Source organism: Pollicipes pollicipes, unplaced genomic scaffold, assembly GCF_011947565.3.
Source record: "Pollicipes pollicipes isolate AB1234 unplaced genomic scaffold, Ppol_2.1 Scaffold_6686;HRSCAF=7923_pilon_pilon_pilon, whole genome shotgun sequence".
In the NCBI taxonomy this organism is placed as follows: domain Eukaryota; kingdom Metazoa; phylum Arthropoda; class Thecostraca; order Pollicipedomorpha; family Pollicipedidae; genus Pollicipes; species Pollicipes pollicipes.
Genome location: NW_023596921.1, coordinates 47598314 through 47611051, shown reverse-complemented (window position 1 = coordinate 47611051; position 12738 = coordinate 47598314). Strand labels below are relative to the sequence as shown.

Genomic DNA, 12738 nt, shown 5'->3' with positions numbered 1-12738 from the left:
TTGCAGTTAAACGTACAACTTGTTACACGTGACCTTATTTCATCACATCTGATGGTTGCCTCGATATCCTAAAATGTGAAACCTTCTCTTTAGCAATATGACGACAGTCCCTCTCTCAACCTATGCTGATACGATTTCATATTGGTGAGAAAAAATCATGATCCCGCCTTGTCCTCCACGACGATTTCCGTGTCCCCACTGCCGATATGTTAGCCTCTTCGTGCCCGGCTACGCCCTGTCGCAGCCCTCAACCTGACCCGGGACGAGATCGGCGCAGTGTTCCCTCTTACCGACCCAGGCGAGCTCTAATTCCGGGCAGCGCTCAGAGAGGGCGGGGGTGTCGGGCACCCGTTCCTCTCGACGGCCGTCCAGCCGACGGCAGTAAGCGCCAGCCGCTGGGGCGGGCGCGTGGTGTGTATGCGCGCCGGGCCCAGCGACTGCGGCAGGGGCACGTACACCAGAACCACCCTGCGCGGTTGGTAGATGAGCCGGCTCCAGGAGGTAGACGTGCGGCCGGTCGGGTAGACACGTTTTGAGCGTGTCTGCGGTGTTTAATCACTACTGTGAGTGACGAAGACTTTCTGTGTGACAGTCGTGCCATCTGGTGTCACACCAGTCAGAACCATGTTGAGAAGACGGGCTTTGGCAGTGACAGTCGTGCTCCTCGTTCAAGGTACGTGACCCCTCTCTACAGAGTTACCATCTCTATTGCTATGATGGCGATTGTCTCGTACTGGCTGCTGGCTGTGAAGCTGGCTGGCTGGCTGGCTGTGGCCTGCGTGGCCACAGATGGTGATGCAATTTACCCGAATGTTTGACAGATTTCCTTAAGATGTTCCACCAGTAAATCTTATCGTGAATATCTCGGCGAAATGGATGCATAACTTTTTGTTTTCCTCGTGCGGTTATAAGTCTTCTTCCGGTCATAAACACTGCCGGGCGATGTGAACCTCATTAACGTTTCAAGTAATCATTAGATGTGGTTAACACCAATGTATATATAGCATGCACTGTTGCCACTGCTAATCGTTCTGGGGTGTCAATTGCTGGTGTACGGTTTTCTATAGCGCGTATGATGTCCAGCTTATTGGGGAGGGGGGGGGGGATAAGGCATTTCCTGAAAGCCATGTGTGCCACCGTAGTGGGGACATGTTGCCAGACTTCACAGAATTTTAGCATCTGTGATGAGACCGGAGTTTTTGCCTCATGATGGGGTACGTCTATTACCATATGTTAACCTGATGTCATGGACTGACTCGGAATATCAGATGTGCTGTTTAGTCGCAAAGCTTAGGCAATGCTGCCGGTTTCTGTTTCTTTATGCTTTCTGAAATGCTTTGGTTGGGATCTTCTCTCGGTGTGTTGTACCGCCATGTCACGGCCCCTCGGCCGGCAAGTTTGGAAATGGCTGGTGCGTACTACCAGTTACCAGATCCCTCAAAAAAGAGACAAGTCGCCCTCGGTCGGTCAGACTGTAAGAGTGCAGAAGGCAGCCACCCGGGATGAACAGTGTCGGAAATTTGGAGTTTCGCGACGTTTTCTACCCAGAGACATTTTACGTTCCATGGACTGTGCACTGACAACAACAAAAAGTGAGCTCTTAGTGAGCATTATAGGATGTAAATGACCCTGTCCCTAACCATTAACAGTACCGTGTAACCCACCACCCACCACTGAGAGTGGGATGCTGCAGGCGGACTACGATGAAAACTAAGCATTACTTACCTAGTGCTTCCTTTCAATGCGTTCGGTAGTCTGACCCTGTTCACCAACACACGTAAACCAAGTACCTGCAACCCTGCAGGACCTCAAACGCAGCACTCGGCGAACCAAACTCGAAACAAGGAGACCGTCTTCTGAAAGAATGTACAGCACGGAAGCACAGAGATAACGGAGATAACAGTGCAAGGCGATCAGCGAATACCCCGTGCGCGCGCTGTCACAGTGTTTCAAGACGACATATTCCTTAGTTGGCAAAAGTACGTGACTTTTTGCAAGGGCCGTGGGAGGCGGGGGGGGGGGGCATGTCGACCGTGACAGTCGGATTGTTCGAGACTTTAGATAAAGGCTGTGGTTTTGTTCAGCTCAGCGCAATACACTGAGGCTAGTATTGCATCAGACAACGTCGGCAAGTAGATGATAAAGGTGCTATGTAGGGCTGGTTTGCTCCATAAGACGGAAATGACCTCTGCCGCTGCTGCATCATCTGCTTCTGCAACTGCTTTCACCTCCGGGCCTGATCACAAAGCAGCAGCATTCTGACGTGCCAGACGCGTGTAATGTTGTACGTAATTTGTGGAGAGAGCCGAGCAGAGCAAATTGTTGAACCGAAATAAATAGGAAAAACAGTGTTTTCTCCCTGGATTTCAGCCAAATTTCTTCAAACAGATGGGTGGAGGTGCTCTTATTCCATCGAACTGCATGGGAAACTACACTCCTGGTTCAAAACGAAAAATACTAAGATCAGTAGAAGTGTAGGTGGGTATCACAATGCCCCAGCATCTGTCCCTTAGCTCTGATAATGATGCAACAGGCGCACAACATTCGAAGTATCCGTTTTTACCAGCCCCGTGTGAGGTTCATATCTTCTTCCAGACTAAGGCTGCCAGTATAAGACAACTTTCTATTCGCTCCATACCTCTAAAAAGTACAGCATGTGGGAGAAAGGAAGCACTTACACAGTAAGCTAAAAACTCAGAGTTACAAGCAACCGATCAACTGTCTTTGTGAATAACCACCTGAGACCAGCTGCTGCGTGGGATTTTCTTCAACTGCCGCTAAAGAATGTCCTACAGTACCAGTTTTGTGCTCATTTGTTCTGGGCCGACATTGCAGTGACATTGATTTGCGTTATTGCATAACCTGAGGTCTGTCACAGCACATATCATCGTTAATAAGCCCAACAGTGGCCATCGATCGGCGTGAAAGTCTGATTGCTGTCAGAATGCCAAGTAGGTGCTTTGTACTGCAAGGAAGCGACAGTTAACAAGACAGCAAGATGCAGGTAGTCTCTTTGTGGAGGCCGTCAGTTCGACATGTTTTGCCGGTTCGTTTGGCTGTCCTCATCAATAGCCCACGCAGTTGGCAACGCGGCGTTTCGCTGCATCGATCCAGTGTATCTGTTTTCCTTGGGAATTACGGATGAATTGAGCATTGATATCAATTTAGCGATATTCTGGATTAATAGAAGACTAGTGGAGATCGAGTTTATTATCAGGCTTATTGTGCGGCCTAGCCATCGCAGCTTGGGCGTTCCTGACATTCCACCGGTTCATTTGACTGGTGGAAAAAGGATATCCCATAAGCATAGCCGGGCCAGCGGTCGTCGGGAGTCGCAGAAAAAGACTGCCTGAGTTTAGCGAGACGGCCGCAGGCTGAGGTACGGCACAGTCACTGGGTTGGGGCATGGGAGCACCAAGAGAACGGCGCTCTTGAATCAAAATTATTTGAACCACTCGGGTTATGTTCTGTCATTGCCACCCAGACCCGATTCCGTAACTTCTATAGTGAGAGTCAAGGTTCCACTGGTACATTTGCCTTAGAGTTGCTTATACTACTAATGTTCTACATTGCATCGCCCGGGGTCGTAATAATCGAGAGACATGTGCATGCCCTGAAAGTAAATATGAGTGGAAGGGGTTGGAAGCTCTGTATTCCTTTCATAGATCGCAGAGACATTTTATGCACAAAAAAGCATATTTTTTCTCCATGCTTCTCGTCATGAAAATCAGTAACTTCGTGGCCTAAGGAATCCCTCCCCCGAAGAGAATCAAGTCTGGAACTGAACCACCTCCATCAAGTCACCCGACACTTGGGAGCTAATGGCATTGGTTAAAGTCATCAGACGGGCACCGGCGCCATCGTACATGAAGTCGAGGAGGATTGCCGAATAGCCCGTATTGCAGCACGTGACAGCGATCTGTTGTGTTATCTTTGATTATCTTTTAACGGTATAAATTTACACACATTATGTATGCGATGATGGAGGATTTAGATCAACAGCAGATTTGTCAACATCAGCTTTATTCGTAGGCATATTGTACTGTATAATTATCACGACTCGTTCGCGTTTTGGCGCTGCAAAGAATTGAAAAGAAACACGCATTACTGTTCAATAAACCGTCTTAATGTCTCAACCAGGTCAAAAACGGTTTGGTCTTAGTGGACCTTACATTGGTGCATATTCAACAGGGCGGAATACGTTTTTAAGACATCCCAGTATAACCTGCGTACACGACATCAGAGCGACAGCAATTACAGATAAATGATCAAAGCGTCTACAATTATGTAATGTAGACTGTGGCGCAAATCAAGCAAATGGGAACAGGATCCTGGTGAAAACGCATAACTTATGCTGTTGAAGGACCCGTGTAAAACATGACGCTGAGCGAGCCTTGGTGACCTGATCCTATTTTTTTTAAGGCATGTCCCCATAATTATCTGGCAACATAGATGAAGCACATCATTTCCATTTCATACATGTGTATGCATGCAAGAGTCGTTGTAAATTCCAGCATGTGTGGTGCAACATATTTTTCTTGAAACCTTCGATCTTACGAAAACCGGCTTTCTCTTATGTGGATCGGTGATTTATATATATATATATATATATATATATATATATATATATATATATATATATATATATACATATATGGAAATATATATGCACACATACACACACACACACACACACACACACACACACACACACACACACACACACACATATATATATATATATATATATATATATATATATATATATATATATATATATATGTGTGTGTGTGTGTGTGTGTGTGTGTGTGCGTGTGCGTGTGCGTGTGCGTGTGCGTGTGCGTGTGCGTGTGCGTGTGCGTGTGCGTGTGCGTGTGCGTGTGCGTGTGCGTGTGCGTGTGCGTGTGCGTGTGCGTGTGCGTGTGCGTGTGTGTATCTTGAATCTCCAAATGTACGCAACGTTTCGTGCGACAAAGGGCAATTACAGTTTGGCATCATATTGAAATAACATTATCTAGCATCCGCTATATACTATATCTACACTTGGTTATACAGTCCTTGATACTCTGCAGCACACTACACAACTTTCAGCTGCAAAGCCCGGCAAAAACCTTAACACCATGAAGGTTTCACGTGCATGACACCACGACACAAACAACGCAGCCCGCTATAAAATCGCATGCATTGTCCAACAGCCGCCCATCTACTTTTATGGCACGTTGAGCTTGTTTGACGAACGACACAGAAGTGTTTTGTTTTTGTGTGGTGATGCAGCCGGTGAGCTATGATGCGATGCCCTGGTGATGCAACCGGTGAGCTATGATGCGATGCCCTGGTGATGCAACCGGTGAGCTATGATGCGATGCCCTGGTGATGCAACCGAACTTTGCATTAAACGTGCTCTGGGTATGGCTGCTTGAATCTGAAGTGTAAATTAAATTTTCAATACTAGGCACCATGCACATGCTTCAGGTTCGTTTCTGCTCCTGGCGGGGCCACCTGTTGCCTGGTCGGGAACAGCTGTCTCCCAGTGCCGGGCCGGCTCGCCGTGTTCTTCGGCCGCCCGGTGTCCTCATCTCGTTTAGTAGCATTTCTCCTGTGTGGAGGTCCGGGCCGCCTATTCTGTGGCTGCCTGTTATGTGGTTGAACGGCCACCCAACCTCAGCCTGTCTTCCCCTGAGGTAACCTGCGGTTCAGATCAATGCCTGCAATTGTATCACACATGGAGCCACTCTGCTGCAGCTCACGACATTAAATTACATGTCGTAGATTAGAACTGACGTCCAGCCAAGTGCTAATGAGTGGAAGACCTGTCTTGGTTGGCACGTGGCTGCATCTGTGCACTGCGGTCTGGATGCAGCTAGCAAATCGTACGCATGGAATTGCTTCTGATTTGTTGCTGCTGCTGCCCAGCATACGAGTTCCCAAATTGGACACATGCCCGGCTATCCGGTCGTACACTACGGTATTGGTCCTGCCCTCCTCCGACGGGATGAACAGGTCACCTGCTCACTCCGAACAGGCCGTCGTAAAGCGTAGCCTGTAAGAACACTGGCCTAGCCTGGTTGAGAGTTGCGACCCTTAGGTACGGGCCTTGGTTTTTGTCGTAGTCAGGACGTGGTTTTCTTTATAGTTTCTGCTTGACAAAAAATGATCGGTTTAAGCTCGAGGGACATGCTAGATGGGATGAGTTGGATTCTTGGAATGAAGTCCCTTGACCTTACTTGACCTTGCCTGTCATCATGATCGCCATTGCATTTCTTCGCCATCGCAGAGCTTTGGGATCCGAGCTTTGCTAGACCATGGCAAGCGTCCTTTGCTTGAACATCAACTAGTGTAATGCAGTCCTGGTGGCACCAGGCTGCTGAGATGTTCAGATGGGTAGTTCGTGGCCTCATCTCGGTCTCGCACGGTGACCACAGGCTTGCAGGTACTTCCCTCTCGATGCGGCTTGCCAACAAGCGTGGAGTTCATATAATCAGCAGCCAAGTTTTCCAGCACCAAGGTGCTCGGGTTGCTGAGCCGGGCTGGGTCGTCGTACTGTTCTTCTAAGTCGGGAAAACCTGGTCATCCAAGGTCTTCCAGGTAGGAACGGCCTCGACCGAGGGACCGTCGACAAAGTCGACATTTCCGCCTGAGGGAAGCTTGATTTGGCTATCTTGGCTCCGGATCGGGTGGCCTCGAAGTTATAGGAGCTGGTTGGCTGTCTTGCTGCTTCGCCACCGTTTAAGTGCGTCCACATTGGAGGTGAGATGCTCACCGATGCTCTGCTCGTCACTGCACGCTGTGATTCATGTAACGCCACGGATAAATAGTCCAACAACAGCCTCCTGGAACCATTGTTTTACTTACATTTCCTATTGGTCATCATATTCTGGTTTTCACTACATTTGTCTCCTCGCAGCTGACAGATGTGAAATCGATTGAAAATGAAATCGACAGATCTAAATCGGCCGCCGATATTCCTCTATTGTGCTGCTTTGGTGAGGTAAAAATGGCGCAAAGTCAAGTCGATAATTGTCATTGGCAGCGCTATTGGACGAGTTCGCTCACACCGCACCACGCCCGATTATTTCATCTGGACCGCAGTGTGACACAAACCCTCCTCTGGTCATGCTGCCGTCAGCGTGCACTTCAAGGGCGACATCGGTTGGGTAGCTCCGAGCAGAGACGGCAGAGGCCCTTTACTAGCGTGTGTTGCCTTACCAATGGCAAGCGAGGTCTACCGCGCAGTACAGGCCGATCTCTGCAGGTATATCACGCCCACGTTGCCCGCTGCTGGCCGGAGCCGTTCGATGGGATGCCTCTGATCACATGCTGACCTTGCGCTTGGCTGACCAGCCTGAGGCTCACCGCACCGGCTCACGCCACCCGCAGCCAACATCTCAGCGGCAGTCTTGGCTGGCTTCGTTTGAGACGCTTCCAGCAGGATAGATTGGCGCGTTATCGGAAAAGGTCAGACAGTGTCAGAAGGGAGGCAAAATGCGGTCAATAAAAGCGAACAGCCTGCGGAAGTAGGCCATGCTCGCTACCGATACTGAGTCGAGCAGAGGTCGTGGTGCCCGATATCGCCAAGACGAAATGGATGAAGTGAGTGCGGCAGTCATTTGGTTTGTTTTCGTAGCGCGCATGAGCTGACGGCCTAGCGAGGTGAATCGCCTATATCTGGTCATGTTCTGACAGTCTTATCTAGCAACTTGCCACTGTATTGGCCACAATCGTGACATCATTAGCGACCACACAATGCACTGCCTAGCACAGGCAGGGCTGCATTATCGCTCGGTCATTTGCGCATTATCATAACAAACGCGGCGTGGGCTCGCTCGGGACGGTGTCAGCACGGCCCGGCCTGAATACTGCCTGGCCTCGGCGCCACTTAGAGGGCGTCTCGGCCACCAGAAGGCCGGACAGGCCGCGGCGCGACACCCGCAGACGGTGTTTACCTCCTCGATGGAGCTTCCCGCCACGAGTGATGTGATCGGGGGTCAAAACACGGCTTGGCACTCCACTTTGATGGGCTCCGCTCGGCCCGTCAGATGCCCCCCCCCCCCCCCACCCTCACGAGCCGTCCATCAGGCCAGAGGCGTTGCCAGGGGGGGGGGGATAGGAAGAAATGTAGTACAATACAGTGGGTTTGAGCAGCTACACGCAGAAGGGCAGGCAAAAGAGCCATCGCGTATACTACGCACTTGGCATACACGGCTCCTACCTTGGCACCGCGATTTTCCGTCACTAGGAGCTCGGTGCCCCTGCATGCCTGGGTGAGGGATGCAGTGATGGCGAGGGACACAGTGATGGGTGAGGGATGCAGTGGTGGGTGGGGAATGCGGCGATGGGCGTGAACGCAGTGATGGGCGTGGATGCGGCTGGTGGAGGGGGATGCAGTGATGAGCGAGGGATGTAGTGATGAGCGGGAATGCGGTGATGGGCGTGGACGCAGTGATGGCGTGGATACGTTGATATAGGGGCATGCAGTGATGAGGGGGATGTAGTTATGAGCGGGGATGCAGTGATGGTGGGATGCACCGACGGACGTGGATGCGGTGATGGGCGTGGGATGCAGTGATGGGTGGGGATACAGTCATGGGCGGGTGACGCGGTCATGGACGGGGATACAGTGATGGGCGGGGATGCAGCGATGACTGAGGGATGCAGTGATGGGCGAGGGATGCAGTGATGACCGAGGGATGCAGTGATGAGCGAGGGATGCAGTGATGACCGAGGGATGCAGTGATGGGCGAGGGATGCAGTGATTACCGAGGGATGCAGCGATGACCGAGGGATGCAGTGATGACCGAGGGATTCAGCAATTAGCGAGGGATGCAGTGATGAGCGAGGGGTGCAGCGGTGAGCGAGGGATGCAGTGATGAGCGATGGATGCAGTGATGACCGAGGGATGCAGCGATGGGGGATGACACGCTGGTCATGCCACCTTGCAATCAAATTAGCGCGATGCAAACACCATTGGACAATGACGGTTTCATTGGCATCGCCTTTGCCCGCTCAGCATTTTACACACGAGCTCTTTGGCGCAACTGCACCCGATTGCATTTAGCCAACGCCCTTCTGGACTGCTGCACAAAATCGCCCGCACATTCTTCTTGTGAAACGGATCGATTCTTTTCGTACAGCTGCGTGTGGCGCCCCCTGCCGACAGTGCTGTGTGCGCCCCTGGAGCCGACCGGTCATTGGCCCCGGCTGCCGTGAGAGATCGGGCGGGTCTGTCCCGACGCCAGCCGCCGAAATCAAGCCGACGAGATAAGCAGCGGTCGCCGACAAAGTCAGACAGCGTTTCCGTACCAGGTTCTGCCGCGGACGTCGTCGATTGCTTGACTCTGTTGGCCGTCCGACGCCCGCGCGCTTGGCTCTGGGTGCTGCGGGCCTACTACGCATACGCGGCTCCGGTTTTGGACGCTTCAGGCCGCCTGTTATTCGTGGTTCCGGCTCTGGATACAAATATATCCATGTGTAGTGTATATATATATATATATATATATATATATATATATATATATACATATATGCATGCAGCTTTCCCAGATGTTAAGAAACGGTGAAAACATGGTGGCAAGGACAGCGGTCGCTGCCAGTTATGTAATTCGACGACGTTTCGATACATTCCTATCATCATCAGGACAAGAGTACAATGGTACAAAGCTGCAACGAAACGTAAGTGCATATAATCGACATCGCTAGCCATAGCAACGGCCACAATAAACACAGTTCACGCGAACTTATTTTGCATAAACAAGTTAGCTGGGAAAATACAGAAATTATGCGATAAAGTATCTTTTTGACCCGAAATAAAGCTGTCAATTAAATGTACTTATGCTTCATTGAAATTAAATATCATTGCACTCATGTCTTGACGATGATGTGCAATGTTTCGAAACGTTGAAGAATTATGGAAATGACAACGTCTCTTGTTCTGGCAATCACGTTTTTACCACTTATATATATATATATATATATATATATATATATATATATATATATATATATATATGCAGACGGCCAGGTACAATAGCAACTAAGTTTGGGAACAAGGTGCACAACCTGGATTCCTTCCTTTTGTCGGGCATAACCACTGAACTTGGTAATATTTGCGATCCGTGGTCATGATCTATCGCAAACATCTTCTGAGCTGCATTTAGTTGCATTTGCTATTGATGGTTAAGTATTCCGTAATCTTGAAGCGGATAGAACTGAAGGTGAAGGACCATAACAGTGATCGCGGATGGAGTAATCCTTCAGGCTATTATCGTCGTGTGGTGTTTTAGTATGTCCACCGATGATAGTCCAAACAATAAGTCCGTCCGTGATACTGAAACCTCGTCCCCGTCCTTCCGCAGACCGTGATAGTAACGTCCAGAAGCTGTAAGTGGATGGGTTCAGCGGTAAACCCCCGGCTGGTATGCCGTGCGGCCTGTAATAGCGTCAGGTGTGGCGGCGCCATCGTAACGTTACCGATGTGACGGGCAGATCCTGAAGTAAAGTCGTTCCCGCCCCCCTTTGGCTGGCTATTCGGAGTGGCCGGAAAGGCCCGGGCGACGCCGGGCTAAGTAAGCGTCTATGAGCTTTCTCTTGCGTGCACCACTGGAAAGTGTCGCAAAAGCGAAATGCATGTTTTGCTTTTCGCTTTTCTTGTGTTCCCACTGTTTTATGAAAATTTGTATGTCGACACGAAATGGGTGAAAAAATACGATAAACTATCGATACACAAGGTGCTGGAATCAGTAGGTCTTACACAGTGTCTCAAATGATCTCCTATGCCGGCACCGTGTGGTGGGAACGAGTGCATTAATACCTGTCAAGAAAAGTACACCACCCAACTGTTGAGCACATTTTGTCTTGACGGCTGATGCTCGAGATGATTGATCCGAGTCATCTCCAATGTTTTTTATTGGGACCAAAACAAAATGTCTTCGATGCAGAACTGCAAGTCAGGTTTCCCCTATCACGGAACTGAACGCGGGCGACAGGTCCGAATAATCCATCAGTCAGCTCGGAACCATTTAGCCCCTGCTTCGCCCCTCCAGATTGCCTGTCTGGACCTACTATCTGCTTCTTTAAAGACCAGTGCTTCGCTGTTAGGGTGGAACTGCTACCATCGAAAATAATCTGATAGACATAAATCTGCTATTCAGACTTCTTTATCATGGAAATAAGCACGACGTAACGCGCATCCAGGCCGAGAAGAAAGTTTTGGAAACCAGTAAGGAAAGCAGAAACTATTCCAGACGTATCGATTGGCGGCAAGGAGCGTCTGGAATGGGTATCGTTTGATTTTCAGTTGTGCAGCCATTTCTCCCGGCGTGGAGACTAAAGTAAACAGGGAAATTCAATCAGCACGGTGCGGGCGGCGTGCGGGCTCCGTCCCTGCCACGTATTTGTCTGAGTCTGGCGGGGAGGGCGGGCTGATGTAGCAGCAGGGAGGGGAGAGAGCAGACAGAATACCGCGTCCGATCGGGACATACGAATGCAAAGGAAGAATAGAGCAAGACAGAATTGGTACGACAGAACGGAATTAGAAGTCAGAATCGAATAGAAAACGGATGCTTGTCGATTAGAACGGAAAGTAAAGAAATAGAAAGAGGAAAAGGCAGTGCTAGGTTTGGGCGCAATATGACCATAGCAGTCGGTGCACCCTAAATCCCCAATAAGAACAGCAATGTAGCTATGGTAGCAATAATTAAACGATTGCTTGTGGCTTGTGGGGCGTGCTTCGTCTCACCAGTCCAGCTTTGCATGCCTCCCTCCCGGTTATTGCCAGCCCGGAGCAGTTTTGAGCCGCGTCACATTTGCATACCGGCTGCATGAGACGGGTGTAGCCGTGTTCCTACTCAGGAATTACCATTAATCGTGCCGTGCCATGCAGCTCGCCCAGACGCCCAACGTACGGCGGAATCACAATGAGCAAAACTGAAGACGACAGGATGTCGTCACGCCCAGAACCACTTCCCGAAGAGCAGCACTGCTGAGGTGGAGCACACGCCGGCTGAGCTCGTGCTCATGTGAGGGGCGGCTACATCTGCGGGAGCTTTGTGTCTCTCCGGAGGGCGCCTGGTTCCGCCGTCCGTCTCAGTGCTAGTCTTGCACCCTCGGTATCCGACAAAATCAATACAAATTTCGCCACCTCAACCACTACAACAGCAAAACCTTCACGCTTATTGGGAAATGTTATTGTCGCCGCCCCCACCCCACGAACTGGCCAGTGTAAGTCTTCCACCGTCGTTATCCGACCAACATCAATGCAGATTTGGTCCTCCTAGACCACTGAAACAGCAAAACCTCCATGCATATTCAGACACGTTATGGTCGCTACACCCACCCCGCCAACTGGCTGTGGGATGAATCCATCGAGATGTTCTGTGCATTTTTGCGGAATGGCGGACTCAGTCGGGCACCATCAACAGCTCAAACCTCGTCGGATTCATATCCGCATCGCTGCACACCCAGTCTCCTCCCCCCCCCCCCCCCACCATCCCCTTTAAAACGGCGAACCAACGAGAAAGAAAGAGCGGGCCGCCACCGCCCCGCATCGGCATTCAACTGGAAGATGACCCTTGTGATTCAAAGAGGTGTGAAACTGCGTCACTGACCGGCCGGCAGCTGCCGGGCGGGGAGGGGAGGCCCGGGCCCGGACATTGTCCGCGGAGTGCCGCCGACGGCCGTCCGACAGCTGAGACGATTACCAGCGCCCGCCGCCCGCTAACAAGCCCGACACCTCGTAAAACC

The 12738-nt window shown here is 50.5% G+C and overlaps 1 protein-coding gene across 1 annotated transcript in view; it reads left to right on the top strand.

The window, feature by feature from the left end:
• The first annotated feature begins 399 nt into the window (after nucleotides 1-399).
• The window catches only part of LOC119108450 (tyrosine-protein phosphatase 99A), a 75763-nt gene continuing 63424 nt past the window's right edge, over nucleotides 400-12738 (top strand). The window contains exon 1 of the mRNA XM_037232021.1: nucleotides 400-673. Coding sequence (XP_037087916.1) covers nucleotides 625-673 — 49 coding nt within the window. The 5' untranslated portion in view covers nucleotides 400-624. The remainder of the gene's footprint in view (nucleotides 674-12738) is intronic.